The sequence below is a fragment of the Panthera pardus genome, unplaced genomic scaffold, assembly GCF_024362965.1.
Source record: "Panthera pardus isolate Hobbes unplaced genomic scaffold, ASM2436296v1 HiC_scaffold_19, whole genome shotgun sequence".
Taxonomy (NCBI): Eukaryota; Metazoa; Chordata; class Mammalia; order Carnivora; family Felidae; genus Panthera; species Panthera pardus.
In genome coordinates, this window is record NW_026526754.1 from 7542082 (window position 1) to 7555079 (window position 12998).

A 12998-nucleotide genomic window follows, 5' to 3' on the forward strand; every position below is an offset into this window, starting at 1 on the left:
CTCTCTCCTCCTTTTAATTCATTTTCAGTACAGCAGCCAGAGTAATTATTTTAAGAAGGAGAAAAAATGTTGTTTGTGGTTTCACAAGTTAGACTGGGCTTTGTGTTTTGTTTTCAGGTGTCCACTTGCGAAAGCAGCATTCCTATATTGAGCAAGGCAAGAAATGTCGATACTGCGATGCTGTGTTTCATGAGCGCTATGCCCTCATACAGCATCAGAAGTCACACAAGAACGAGAAGCGCTTTAAGTGTGATCAGTGTGATTACGCTTGCAGACAGGTAGAGACTTTCATAGTTAGAAAGCAGTTGATTCCCTGTCAGTGTCAGGTTTTATCCGAGGGTTTTTATATTCCTTGTATGATGGCTGTTTTTAAGGATGATATTTTCAGACTGATGTATGAGGAATGTCACCAAAGGTTTCACTCATCAATTTTATCATCTCAGTCCCCAGCTGATGTTTTATTCTGTCATAGCTTACCTCCCCCTCAGGCCAAATACTGGCTGCTTTCTCAGAACTGAGGGAATTAAGTCCAGGACTTGAGAAAAGAGAAGAATCTGTTCCTGGGGCCTATTGGTTGGGGGAGATCAAGACAAGCAGCCCAGGAGGGGGGAGCATATCTATACTAGAATTGATGGAAGCAGTTTTATACCCCAGTAAAGACAACTTTATCCTCTGGACAGGTAGTTTTGAGCCTAGATCCTTTAGAGAGAAAGGCCTGTCAACCACATGCATGTAGGTTGTGGCTAGTATAGCAGCCCTGTGACAGGCTCTGAGGCCTCCCCCCCCCCCCCCCCACCTTCTTTCAGGAGAGGCACATGATCATGCACAAGCGCACCCACACCGGGGAGAAGCCTTATGCCTGCAGCCACTGCGACAAGACCTTCCGCCAGAAGCAGCTCCTTGACATGCACTTCAAACGTTATCATGACCCCAACTTTGTCCCTGCAGCCTTTGTCTGTTCTAAGTGTGGGAAAACATTTACACGCCGGGTAAGAGTCAGAACTTTATTTCCCTTGTTGTGGTTCTTAATACCATGTTCTTGATTTTCCACTGAGGTTATAAGCACAGAGATGCCTTATCATTTGGAAAGGGCCACTCATCCCCACCTCCAGGTTCTCTGTGCATGTGTGAACCCTTCTGCTGAAGGGGAACTCTGTATCTGTGAATAGATCTGTCCTGGATCTTCCCTTAGAGCCATTCTGTACAGGACAGGGAGCTGGTCTGATCTCCCATGTTCCTCTTGTCTGCAGGCTGCTGAGCCCCTGTTCAGAGGATGCAGCCTCCTCTTCTGACGGACTTTTCTTTGTCTCCCTCTCGCTCCCTTCCTTTCCCCCCCCTCTCTCCCCCCTCCAGAGGGAGGCCATTTCCCCTGAACGAGGAGAATATGTTTAGAATGTGCTTAGTAACACATACTAGAACATTTGGACTTAATATGGTTACCCCAAATTTTTATTTATTAAGCTAAAATAAGAGAACATCTAATTCTGATATCAACTTTTTTAGTAATATGAATGAAGGTTTTATTTCTTTTGTTAGAATACCATGGCAAGACATGCTGATAATTGTGCTGGTCCAGATGGCGTAGAAGGGGAAAATGGAGGGGAAACAAAGAAGAGTAAACGTGGAAGAAAAAGAAAGATGCGTTCTAAAAAAGAAGACTCCTCTGACAGTGGTGAGTACCTTGTTTCTTGATTTAGTTACACATAGAGATTTTGGTGCCCAGCTGCCAGTACATTTATGTAGGATGTGCTGGGATATAGAGATAGGCCAATCACTCTTACTTTTTGTAACCTCTAGTCTTCCTAATGTGTGTATGGTTTTTTGTGGGGGTTTTTTTTGTTTTGTTTGTTTTTGTTTTTTGGGGGTTTTTTTTTGTTTGTTTGTTTTTGAGGGAAAGAGAGCTGGGGAGGGGCAGAGAGAGGAGAGAGAAAATCCCAAACAGACTCCACACTGTCAGCGCAGAGCCTGATGCGGGGCTTGATCCCATGAAACTTGAGATCATGACCTGAGTTGAAACCGAGAGCGGACGCTTAACCAACTGAGCCACCTAGGCGCCGCCCTAATGTGTATATTTTTACAGCAGCAGTTAGTATGTTTCTGGGGCCATTTTTTTTTCTCCTGGTATTCCACTGCTTGATAATGTCTTGTATGTTACATGTTCAGTTAAAGCCAAAGCAAAATTAATATCTTGACTCAGTTTACTCAGATTAGTAATATTCTAAGGCCAGCAGAGTTTCTTTTCTATGTTCATAACTTTTACATTTAGGAAGCTGGTCTAGATTTGAGCAATGAATCTAATGGACGTGAAGAAGGTTGCTTAAGCATCTTGACCAACTTCTGGTTTGACTGCCTGTGTCAGCCTAGCCTTGAGATGTGTTGATCAGATCCATGAAGGTCAGCCTTTCTCTTCCTACCTTAATCTCTGAATTTTAAAATGTAACACTTTGCCTATTTTCCTACCGTTGATGCTTTCTGGGGTGTTTTTGCCTTTCTAGTCATGAAATCCAGGTGCTCTGGTATGGTTTTGAGGTGCTAGAGTCATGAAGAGGGAGGGAGAACAAGAGTGTCGGTAACATAGGAGTCACATTTGATTGTACACACTTTTTCATGGTGGTAGGCTTTTTCAATGTGGATACTTGGACTACTGGCCAAGTAGTTGAGAAAGCACATTTGTGACTAAAGATTTAAGTTTTTTATGGTAAAAGATGTATGTAAATGGGTTTTGTTTTGGGGAATACACTACCCCAGAAGCACCATCGGACTGGAAAGATTATAGATGGCGCCTTAATGTGTTTCTAAGGCTCTTCATTTTGTCTTTTGCATGCTTGTTAGAAGTAATGGGGAGCGGGGGAGCTGGGTGGCTCAGTTAATCATCTGACTTTTGGTTTTGGCTCAGGTTGTGATCTCACAGTTTGTGGGTTTAAACCCCACATCAGGCTCCACACCGACAGTGCAGAGCCTGCTTGCTTGGGATTCTCTCTCTGCCCCTTCCCCACTCAATGTGCACGCGCATGCGTGCGCTCTCAAAATAAACAAACTTGGGGGAGAGAAGCTTCAGTAGTAATGGGGAGGGATTGAAATTTTTGAAGGTTGAACATGTTTGAGAACTTCAGTGACTTTATTGATTTTATCTAAAACTTGCTTATGAAAGTACTGATTTTTTATATTTAGAGCTGTAACAAGGTCCTTTTTAGTTTTTGTGTATTTTGTATATTTTAATAAAGCCTTTACTTTTCTATTTAGAACTTTTCTGAGAGATTATTCATCCAGTAAGCATAAGAGTAATTTATTTTTTGCTGTCTTTTCTAGAAATCTATTTTAAGCATTATCTTCATCACTGGGTTTTAAGTAAACATGCCTCCTTTAAAATGTCGGTTTGCTTTAATCTTTATAAAAGCATACCACCCTCAGGGCGCCTGGGTGGCTCAGGCGGTTAAACGTCCGACTTCAGCTCAGGTCACCATCTCGCGCTCCGTGAGTTCGAGCCCCGCGTCGGGCTCTGGGCTGATGGCTCAGAGCCTGGAGCCTGCTTCCAATTCTGTGTGTGTCTCTCTCTCTGACCCTCCCCCGTTCATGCTCTGTCTCTCTCTGTCTCAAAAATAAATAAACTTAAAAAAAAAAATTAAAAAAAAAAAAAAGCATACCACCCTTGGGGCACCCGGGTGGCTCAGTCAGTTGAGTGTCCAACTCTTGATTTCGGCTCAGGTCATGCTATAACAGTTTGTGAGTTTGAGCTCCGCATCGGGCTCTACGCTGACAGTGTGGGGATTCTCTCTCTCCCTCTCTCACTTCCCCTCCTCTGCTCACACACTCTCTCTCTCTCTAAAATAAATAAATAAACATCGGGGCGCCTGGATGGCTCAGTTGGTTAGGCATCAGACTTCGGCTTAGGTCACAATCTCACCGTTCCCGAGTTCCAGCCCCACATCGGGCTCTGTGTTGACAGCTCTGAGCCTGGAACCTGCTTCAGATTCTGTCTCCCTCTCTCTCTCTCTGCCCCTCCCCTCTTCCCCCACAGTCTCTCTCTCTCTCAAAAATAAAATAAACATTAAAAAAAATTACAAATAAATAAACATGAAAAAACAAAAACCCCACACCACTCTTTACTGAGAATCTTTGTGGGACCCCTTTGTTTGGCTAAGAAATGAATGAATGGACTGTTGGGAGAAGCCAGGGGAAGTCACAGGCTCCAAATGCCACCAGAGATCCATGGGTAACCTTGAGCTCAAGGATGTCTGTAAGTGCTTCTAGTTGCAGAGCCTCCTTCTGCCACAGACGTTGGCCCTTAGTCTTCTTGGTGATGTGCACCATCAGCCTCACTCCCTAATTATGTTTCACCAGAGCATCTTTCAGCTAAAGATTTTACTGATGGTTCCCAGTAGATTTCTGCCATTCCTCCTTTGGCTTCTGCACTGCTGGCTTGTAGAGCACAGTTTGGGTCTGGGCCTTGTACCCAGTGTCTTTGTATCCCGCCCCCCCAGAAAGTCAGGGCCTTCCATCCCTTTGCTGACCAAGGCCACAGTCATATTTGTTCTCTCCCAGAAGTTCTGCCTGCAGAGATTAACCAGCAGAGTCTACTGCTATTTTCAAGGCTTTTTGCCAAAATCTCTCCAAGCCAATAAGCCTTTGACCCTATTAACCTTCTTTGTGTGGCTTTCTCCCCCAATTCTGAGTGAATTTGTTTGGTTTTCTAGGCATTATGCCAACTTAGGCAATAGGGGGCTTGAATAAGTTCAACAGGGAAGCATCTTGTTTTTGACACACTGCCACATACCAATGTATTCCCCACATTTTCACTTAGGATTTGACAAATAAGGCATTTTGTCCTGAAGATAAAGCATTTAGTCTTTGATTTCTAAATTTAAATGTCTGGACCCAGGGGAAGATTGTATAACCTGTGCTTCTGAGAGGAAGGCAGGGAAGGCGCTTTGTGTGCTGTGGTGAGTGGGAAGGGGCAGCAGGACAGCCCCAGACAGAGGCCAGAGGTGAATTCTGCCTGCTGCAGTTCAGCCGTGCCTTACAAATCACTTGGCTTCTCACTTTTTCTATAAAATGAGGGTAACACCTCTTATTAAATGAAGTAATGAAGCCTGAATGGAATAATGGAGAATTTAAAAACTGTGATCTGTGGTGTAAATAAGAGCTATGTCTGTGCTAGAGAGTAGAAGTTATAGAGCATGGTTACATGTGTTGTTAGTTCAGTCCTTTTGATCCTCAAATCACCAGTAAGTGTAGAGATCATACAAGGAAACTGGGATTCACTGTGGTAATTGTCCCTAGTAAGGGACACCTTACATACACCTAGTAAGATATGTGGGATTCAAAGCCATATCATCAGGCTCCTTGTCAGTATTCTTTCTATAATAGTCCTGTCTCCTTTTATGTGGTCATGGAATCAGAGAGAAAATTAGAGAGTTAAGAATGACCCACTGAATCTGACATAGCTGGGAATTAAGTCCAAAAACTTGGCTTTAAAAAAAAAACACATCAATAATAGTCCTAAAAGAACTCTTCGCTGCTTATCCTAATAATAGGACGTCACAGTGCAATAGGAAGTTATGTCTTGCTCTCTGACACACACACACACCTTCCTCTCAGAGATAAGCAGGAGCACATCTTCAAGGGTCTGTCTCAGGCTAAGTGTCCTGCTTTGTCCTCATATAATAGAGGGAACGTATGTTTTCAGCTTAAACACTTTTTTTTTGTCTATCTAGCATATGATGGAGTTGCCTGTTAAGAATTTGAAACTCAATATTCTGATGTCTACAGCTAAAAGAAAAAAGTAATATCCAGTCCATATAAAGTATGAATAGTAGTCTTCAAGCTGATTTGCTTATTAATTGGACCACAATACCAGTTTACTCTGTCAGTGTTGATAGCAAAAATCCTAGCAAAAGCATTTTTAAATGGATTTCTATTAAAATAAATACGTAACTAGACATAACAGAATATGTGATATGTGTGTGTCATATTTTTCTTCCACCATACTTCTTCTTGCCCCACCACCTGTTATTCCTGATTTCGTGAGAAGAAAATGCTGAGCCAGATCTGGATGACAATGAGGATGAGGAGGAGCCTGCTGTGGAAATTGAACCCGAGCCAGAGCCTCAGCCTGTGACCCCAGCCCCACCACCTGCCAAGAAGCGGAGAGGACGCCCCCCTGGCAGAACCAACCAGCCCAAACAGACCCAGCGTAAGTTACTTGTCTCAGTTCAGTAGGCTGGCATCCTCTCCCAGCATGTGGAGGAGCCAGATGGGTCCTTGTTTTGGGGAAAGATAGGAACTAAGCCATGAGAATAAGTTAAGGTCACACCCTGAACAAACTCTCAGGAAGCAGTTGTTTAGTTTTTACTGGGTAACACCTGAGGAAGATGCTAGAGGCCTCTTCTGCTTCAGTGAGAAGTCCAGAGTAGAAGGGTACTCGTGCTGTACAAGATAGGTACTGCTAATGTGGTAGGGGTTACAAGACCATCACAGTTAGAGTCAGCTGGCAAAATTGATGTGGCAATGAATATAAAAGAGCTAAATTTTAAAGGATGGAGGGATAAAGCAATTTCTGTGCTGAGATTGTTCCTCCTAAGAATTCCAGGCCTTTGGATTCAAGTGCTCGCCTTCTGATTTAAGAGAGGACACAGAGGAGGTATTTAGCCTGTACCCCACATCACAAGTGGTAGTGGGCAGCAGTCCTGTATTGGACACTGCCCCCGTGACAGCAGGCTCTGGGGGACTCAGGTCTCTATTCTACTCATTGCCTGGATACCTGAAAGCTGGTGGGGTTTTTTTCCTTAACAAATGCAAGATTTAATCTGTTTTTTTTAACGTACTTCCTGAACCCCATGTATAGATGTCTGTCACAGGAGAGTGTGAGGTTGGTTAACTATAGGTCCTGGGAACCGCTTTGCCTACACATACTTGAGTGAAAAAACTGGTGGAGGGCCCTGGGTGTGGGAGACCTTCAGAATCAGGAATGGCATGTTCTCGCTAGAGGCGGGTCGCCTCTAACACAGTCCTGCATCACACACAGTGTGAGGTATTCTTCGTCATGTGCTGTCTGCATCTTTTGTCTATCTTGCATTGGTGTAAAGCTCAACTTTATGATATAAAGGAAAACTAAGGCTTATAATATGTAATTTGGGAGGCATATAAAGATGAATGTCTGCCTTTTGTTCACTGATGGTTTCTAGAGTATTGGGGATTTTTGAATGGCCACATTTTAGGTCATTGAGCCTTTTTTTTTTTAATTGGCTTTCTCTGTGTTCTTACTGAGGCTTTCCTACATTGCTGACATCCATTTAGTGTCAAGTCTGAAAGGACCCTTGCAATCCTCAGGGGCTTTAATGGAGCATTTGTTTTGTTCATGCTCTTTCTTGCCAGCAACAGCCATCATCCAGGTGGAAGACCAGAATACAGGTGCAATTGAGAACATTATAGTTGAAGTAAAAAAAGAGCCAGACGCCGAGCCCGTGGAAGGGGAGGAGGAGGAGGCCCAGCCAGCCGCCACAGACGCCCCCAACGGAGACCTCACGCCTGAGATGATCCTCAGCATGATGGACCGGTGATGGCAGGGCGTTGCTCATCGCCAGGACTGCTCTGGGCTGTGTTTAAACGGCCTGCATCTTAATTTTTCTCCCTCTTTCTTCTTTTGGCTTTGGGAAAAGCATCATTTTACACCATTTTACCAAACATACTGAGAACTAAAACTTCAAGGATGATGTTAGAAAAATGTGATTTAACTAGAACTTGCTGTTTGATGTTAGCAAATCATGGAATGTTCTGAGTCCCTGAGGGTTTACTGTGAAGTGCTGAGGACAGTGTTGATGCCTGACTGGTTTTCTTAGACGGAAACAGAGACATTGAACCCTCTCTCTTGGCTATGGTAAACCACTCCAGAATGGCCACCAGGTTTCCCAGAGTTCTAGGTCTTCTTCCCAGGAGAGTTTTTAATTGTAAATGCAGACTTGGGAAGGACTTACACTTTTAAACTGGTTTTTGCTTCTGCTTCTCCCTGACTCCCTTTGCTCGGAGCCAGCTGCACACCAGTAGTACGGCATGCTGCGATCGGTTTCTGTCCTGAAGGCTTTGCCTCTTTCTTGGCAGAGTTTCTGGTATGGTCAAGCGTGTAAATAACTTTTTTTACATTTTAATCTTTTCCATTAATTAAGAGGTTGAAAAGAAGTGCAGTGTAAGAAAACCCAGCATTTTAATTACTTGCAAATTAAGTCACCACAGACTCTGTAGTGTGTAAATGTTGACGAGGAATTGGATCACAATCATGTAGCAGAACGGCACCCAGACTACTGCCGCTAGTGATGGACACCCACGTGGAAGATCGGATTTCCAGCCCATGGAGCCAGCATTTGAACCTTGTACAATTAACTTTCAGTTATGATTTCCCATCCACATTTTCTTTGCTCTGTTCGTAGCTGAATTTTGTGTTTTATAACTCCTCTGTTCAAGCAGAAGGATGATTATGAGTGGGTCACAGCAGCCCTTAAAAGCTGGGCCAGAAAATTTCACTAGGTCAGTAATTTAAACTTTGGATCTGAAAAAAAAAAAAAAAAAAAAAAAAAAAAAAAAGTAATAATAATAATGTGAAACAAAACCAACTAAAAAGTGATTCTTGCACATGAACTGTCACATGTTTAAAATGTGTTTTTTAGAGAGCCTCAGTCTTGCTGATTTCAAACACTTTTTTCTTCTGTGTATTGCTTTTAAAAGAGCCATCAGTTAGCTATCAAACTCTAGGTTGATGCATTTTGTACTTAGCTGTACTGTGTGATATTTTTCATTATTTTAGGACACCAACATGAGACCTGTAATAAAATATGTAATGGGGTTGAAAGCTGGGGAGGAGGACCTACTGCTGTACAGCTAATAAATCATAACGGATTAACAAGTGCTCCAGATACTCCGTCGTGTGTGATCTCTGCCTGATGGGGGCCCCACAGGGCCCACACTCCTGGCCTCAGGCAGTGCAGGCCTGGTCACCTTTCAGAGGCAAGTTCTGTACCACAGGATGGCCACTTCCTCCCTAGCACTTAGGAGATGATCTTGGTAAATGGTTGGATCGAGTGCATCCTGTCACAGGTTTTAACTCCCCAAAGGTGTGTGTGAGTAGCGAGGTGTGGATGGACTGCTATCAGCCCCCATGGTCCACCTTAGGAGTGGGTTCCTACGGCAGGGGTAACCACAGATGTTAGAGAAGGGGCTCATGGGAAGTTCTGCACTCTGGATCTCCGCTCACTGAGGGCTGGGCTCACTTGAGCCCAAGTGCAGGACAACAGAAGCTGGACCCAGTTTGCTCTAGAGAGGCTAATTTGGGAGGGGGAGACACATGTAGTCTAGTCACCAGGCTGCAGGGAGAGAGACTCAGATGGCGTAGCTTGTTAGGCACTGCAGGAGACAGGGTGGAAAGGGAGTTGGAATAGGAAGTTGATGCATTAGTGAAACATCTTGATGCTGCTGGCCGTTTCTGGGCAGATAGCTTTGGCAAACCCATTTTAGGTAAAATCTTCAGCCACTAATTATAGGGCTTTTAAACCAGAATCCCAAATTAGCGGTTTTCAGTGAGAAGTAACAAAAGTTGAGATGTGTGTGGCCTTTGGCTGCTCATACTGTCTACATAGACCCGTCTCCCAGGAAAACAGGTAGCTGAGGCCTCAAACTCTGAGCCTTGCAGTCAGTTCCTTGGGTCGAAAGTTGTCAGAATATTGAGTCTCTGTCATGCATGGGCCAACCCTCGTGGGGGCCAGAGTACCCCCTTCCAGAATTGTTCCAGTGGCCATAGAGTTTTGTAAACTTTCTTGGTGTTTATGACAAAATCTCTGCAGAACAGTGAGGCCTTTATCTGTATTTTCAGCATAGCTTTTTCTCATTGTGTACATTCAAATTGAAAGTGTAAAGTATGTTTGGGATGGGGAGGGGGCAAGAAAAGTCACATTCTGATGGAAGAGACGCTGAAAAGTGATTCCTCATTGCATAGCCCATGATGTATCCTGTGTGAGTCCATTATATACATACAGCCTTATACTTAAAATATAAATCGGGACACCTGGGTGGCTCAGTTGGTTAAACTTCCAACTTTGGCTCAGGTCGTGACCTCACAGTTTATGAGTTTTGAGCCCCTCGTCAGGCTCTGAGCTGACATCTCAGAGCCTCTGCTTCAGATTCTCTGTCTCCCTCTCTGCCCTGCCCTGCTTGCTCTCTCTCAAAAATAAACATTTAAAAATAAATATAGGGGCGCCTGGGTGGCTCAGTCGTTAAGCGTCCAACTTTGGCCCAGGTCACGATCTCATAGTTCATGAGTTCGAGCCCCACGTCAGGCTCTGTGCTGACAGCTTGGAATCTGGAACCTGCTTCGGATTCTGTGTCTCCCTCTCTGCCCCTCCCCAGCTCATGCTCACATACTTGTCTGTCAAAAATAAATTTAAAAAAATTAAATATATTTTTATTATATTTATATATAAACAAAGTACAGAAGCCAATTCTCATGGTTAGTCCTCACCAGAGAACTTTTGATGCGGAAGTTCTCTGACCTGTCTGCTGTTCCCCACTACTAAGCCAATAGCAAGTACTGGAGTAAAATATTCTCTTTCCACACCTGGGTTGGTACCACCCTCCCCTGCTGCCCAGCAAGGTGCCCAGCAAGCACCTGAGTCCTCTTGCCTTTGGTCAGGACCTAGCTGGTTTTTTTGTTTTTTTAACCATTTGTTTTTGGGAGAGTGCAAACAAGGGAGGAGCAGAATGAGGGGAACAGAGACTCTGAAGCGGGCTCTGCGCTGACAGGCTGAGAGCAGTGAGCCCGATGTGGGGCTCAAACTCATGAAACCACGAGATCATCACCTGAGCCGAAGTTGGAAGCTCAACCCGCTGAACCACACAGGCGCCCCAGGATCTAGTCTTTTAAAACCATCTGAAGGGAGACTTGTGGCAAACCTGGGAGGTGCAGCCTGGCCTGGCCTCATCCTGTGCTGCTGGAGCAGGCGGGGCTTATGCTTCCTTGTGAGCTTCAGCATTTCCTGAGCGCCCACGGAGTGTCACACCATCTAGAACACAGACAAGCTGAAGGGCCTGTCCCCTTCTCAGTCACTCAACATGTTAGGAGCTGAGTCCCATGTGTTCACTTGGTTTCTGATAGCAGTGTGGTAGTTTTGTCACTGCCGCCCTGATCTCCATGCTGATTCTGGTTTCAGCAGCCTGTACCCACCCCAACAGCACTCATCAGACAGGGGTAGATGCCACCAATGTGTTGCTGGCCTCGAGAGTCCCTTTTGGCAGACATTCCCTCTTGTATTTCTTATCCTAGTCCATTCTAAACAGAGAAGTCCCACTGAGGTGGGTTTTCTATTACGGAGTCCTGGGGTTGCCATGGCAGACTTGGCAGATGTGAGTATTCACTGAGTGCCAGGCACTGTTGTGAGCACTTAAAAAGCATTTAATCCTTATAGCAACACTTTGAGGCAAGTTAATAGCTCCAGCTTATGAAACAGGAAAGGAAGTCCGAAAAGGTTAAGTAACTTAGTGTGGAACAGCTGGAAAGAGTTGGGAGTCAGGACTTAAATTCAGGCAGTCGGCCTTTAGAAGCAGCATTCTTGTACCACTTGGTCACGCTTCAAGTGCAAGAGACCTACTGAGTTCTCACCCTAAAAGCAGCTTGTGGGTTCTATGTGGTCTTAGAAGGAATCCTAGATCTTAAACCAAACTCTTCTTTCAAACTGGGAGACGGCAGAGTAGGACTATCTCTTGCCTCTGTTTGCAGAAACTCTCAGCAACTTCTCCCGCTGTATCCTCCCATCAACCCTAGTCAGCCCTGTGCTTTCACACCATTGGCCTTTTGCTTGAGGGTAGGCTTTGCCCAAGCTGCTACTGTTCAGTTTCTACTGCCACTTTGTGTCAATCTTTGGTAGAGATGAGATTTTGTTAGGTGAGGGGGTGGAGGTGGGGGTGGGGTGGTGGGATGATCAGGTGACTGGAGGATGTTTCCACTTATCTCCAAGCCCTGAAGTGGGGAGGGATAGCTAAATGGGAATGAGACCAAGGCACCCTGCTCAGCATCCCTCATCTACTTTCAAGATTATTTCTTTCACCTCTGCCTGGCTGAGCTGTGGGCAGGGCAGAGGGCTGTTCCTAATAAGTGGAGTTTAATTGGATTGTAATGGAAGAAAAAAACAGTAATTCTTTTCCTGTGAACCCTCCAGAATCTAGGTCCCTGGTCTTTTATCTGGCAGCATGCTCTGGTTAGCAGGACCTCACCCCATGACCTACTGACCCCTCCCAGCCCTGGAGACACTAACTTTTCTTTCCTTCAGTGGTTCCCCCCCTCCCTAAACTCTAGCAGAGGTAAGGGCGCGCAGGAGGGAGAAGACACAGACACAGGAGAGGACTCCCATGTACCTAGCCTTCGCTCACCCCTGCCTGAAACACTTGGGGTTCAGCCCTTGGCCCAAGACTGCCCCATGAAGGTACTCCCCACCTTTCAGCCCAAATCTGGTGAAAGCTGGGGACTCTGTGCTCTAGAAAAGGGTATCTGAGCCCATCTGGCATTTTTTCGGCCTTTCAAAAGTTAGTGGATCTCGGGGGCACCTGCCTGGCTCAGTTGGTAAAGCAGGTGACCCTTGATCTCGGGGTTGTGAGTTCTATCCCCCCCATGCAGATTGCTAAAGAAAAAAAAAAAAAAAAAAAAAGTTGGTGGCTATCCCACGGGGTCACATACTCCAGGTTAGGAGCAACAGATTAGGCCCTTCAGGCTAGGACCCGGGTGTTGGGAGAGCTACTGGGAGAGATTCGTTGCTCCTTGCTGAATAGGCACTCCTCCCGGCCCGCCCCTTGTCCACCTCCCCAGCTAGGTTTTGGAGGGGACCAACGCGGGTGGGCCGCAGGGATCCCCGAGCGGGCAGCGCCCCCTGGTGCTCGCGACAGGCACTGCGGTGCGGGGTGGAAGTAGGGGGCTAGGAATGGCAAGAGGCGCGCGCCACACGCACGACCCTCCCGGCCACACC

The 12998-nt window shown here is 45.4% G+C and overlaps 1 protein-coding gene across 3 annotated transcripts in view; it reads left to right on the plus strand.

Moving 5' to 3' along the window:
• CTCF (CCCTC-binding factor) overlaps positions 1 to 8904 on the plus strand; it is a 47120-nt gene extending 38216 nt beyond the window's left edge. For 2 of the 3 annotated variants that reach the window (XM_019455559.2, XM_053906558.1), the window contains 5 exons: positions 118 to 278; positions 807 to 989; positions 1537 to 1672; positions 6032 to 6193; positions 7375 to 8904. In XM_019455559.2, coding sequence (XP_019311104.1) covers positions 118 to 278; positions 807 to 989; positions 1537 to 1672; positions 6032 to 6193; positions 7375 to 7559 — 827 coding nt within the window. In that variant the 3' untranslated portion in view covers positions 7560 to 8904. The remainder of the gene's footprint in view (positions 1 to 117; positions 279 to 806; positions 990 to 1536; positions 1673 to 6031; positions 6194 to 7374) is intronic. The other variant, XM_053906559.1, reaches the window with a different exon arrangement.
• The last annotated feature ends 4094 nt before the right edge of the window (positions 8905 to 12998 follow it).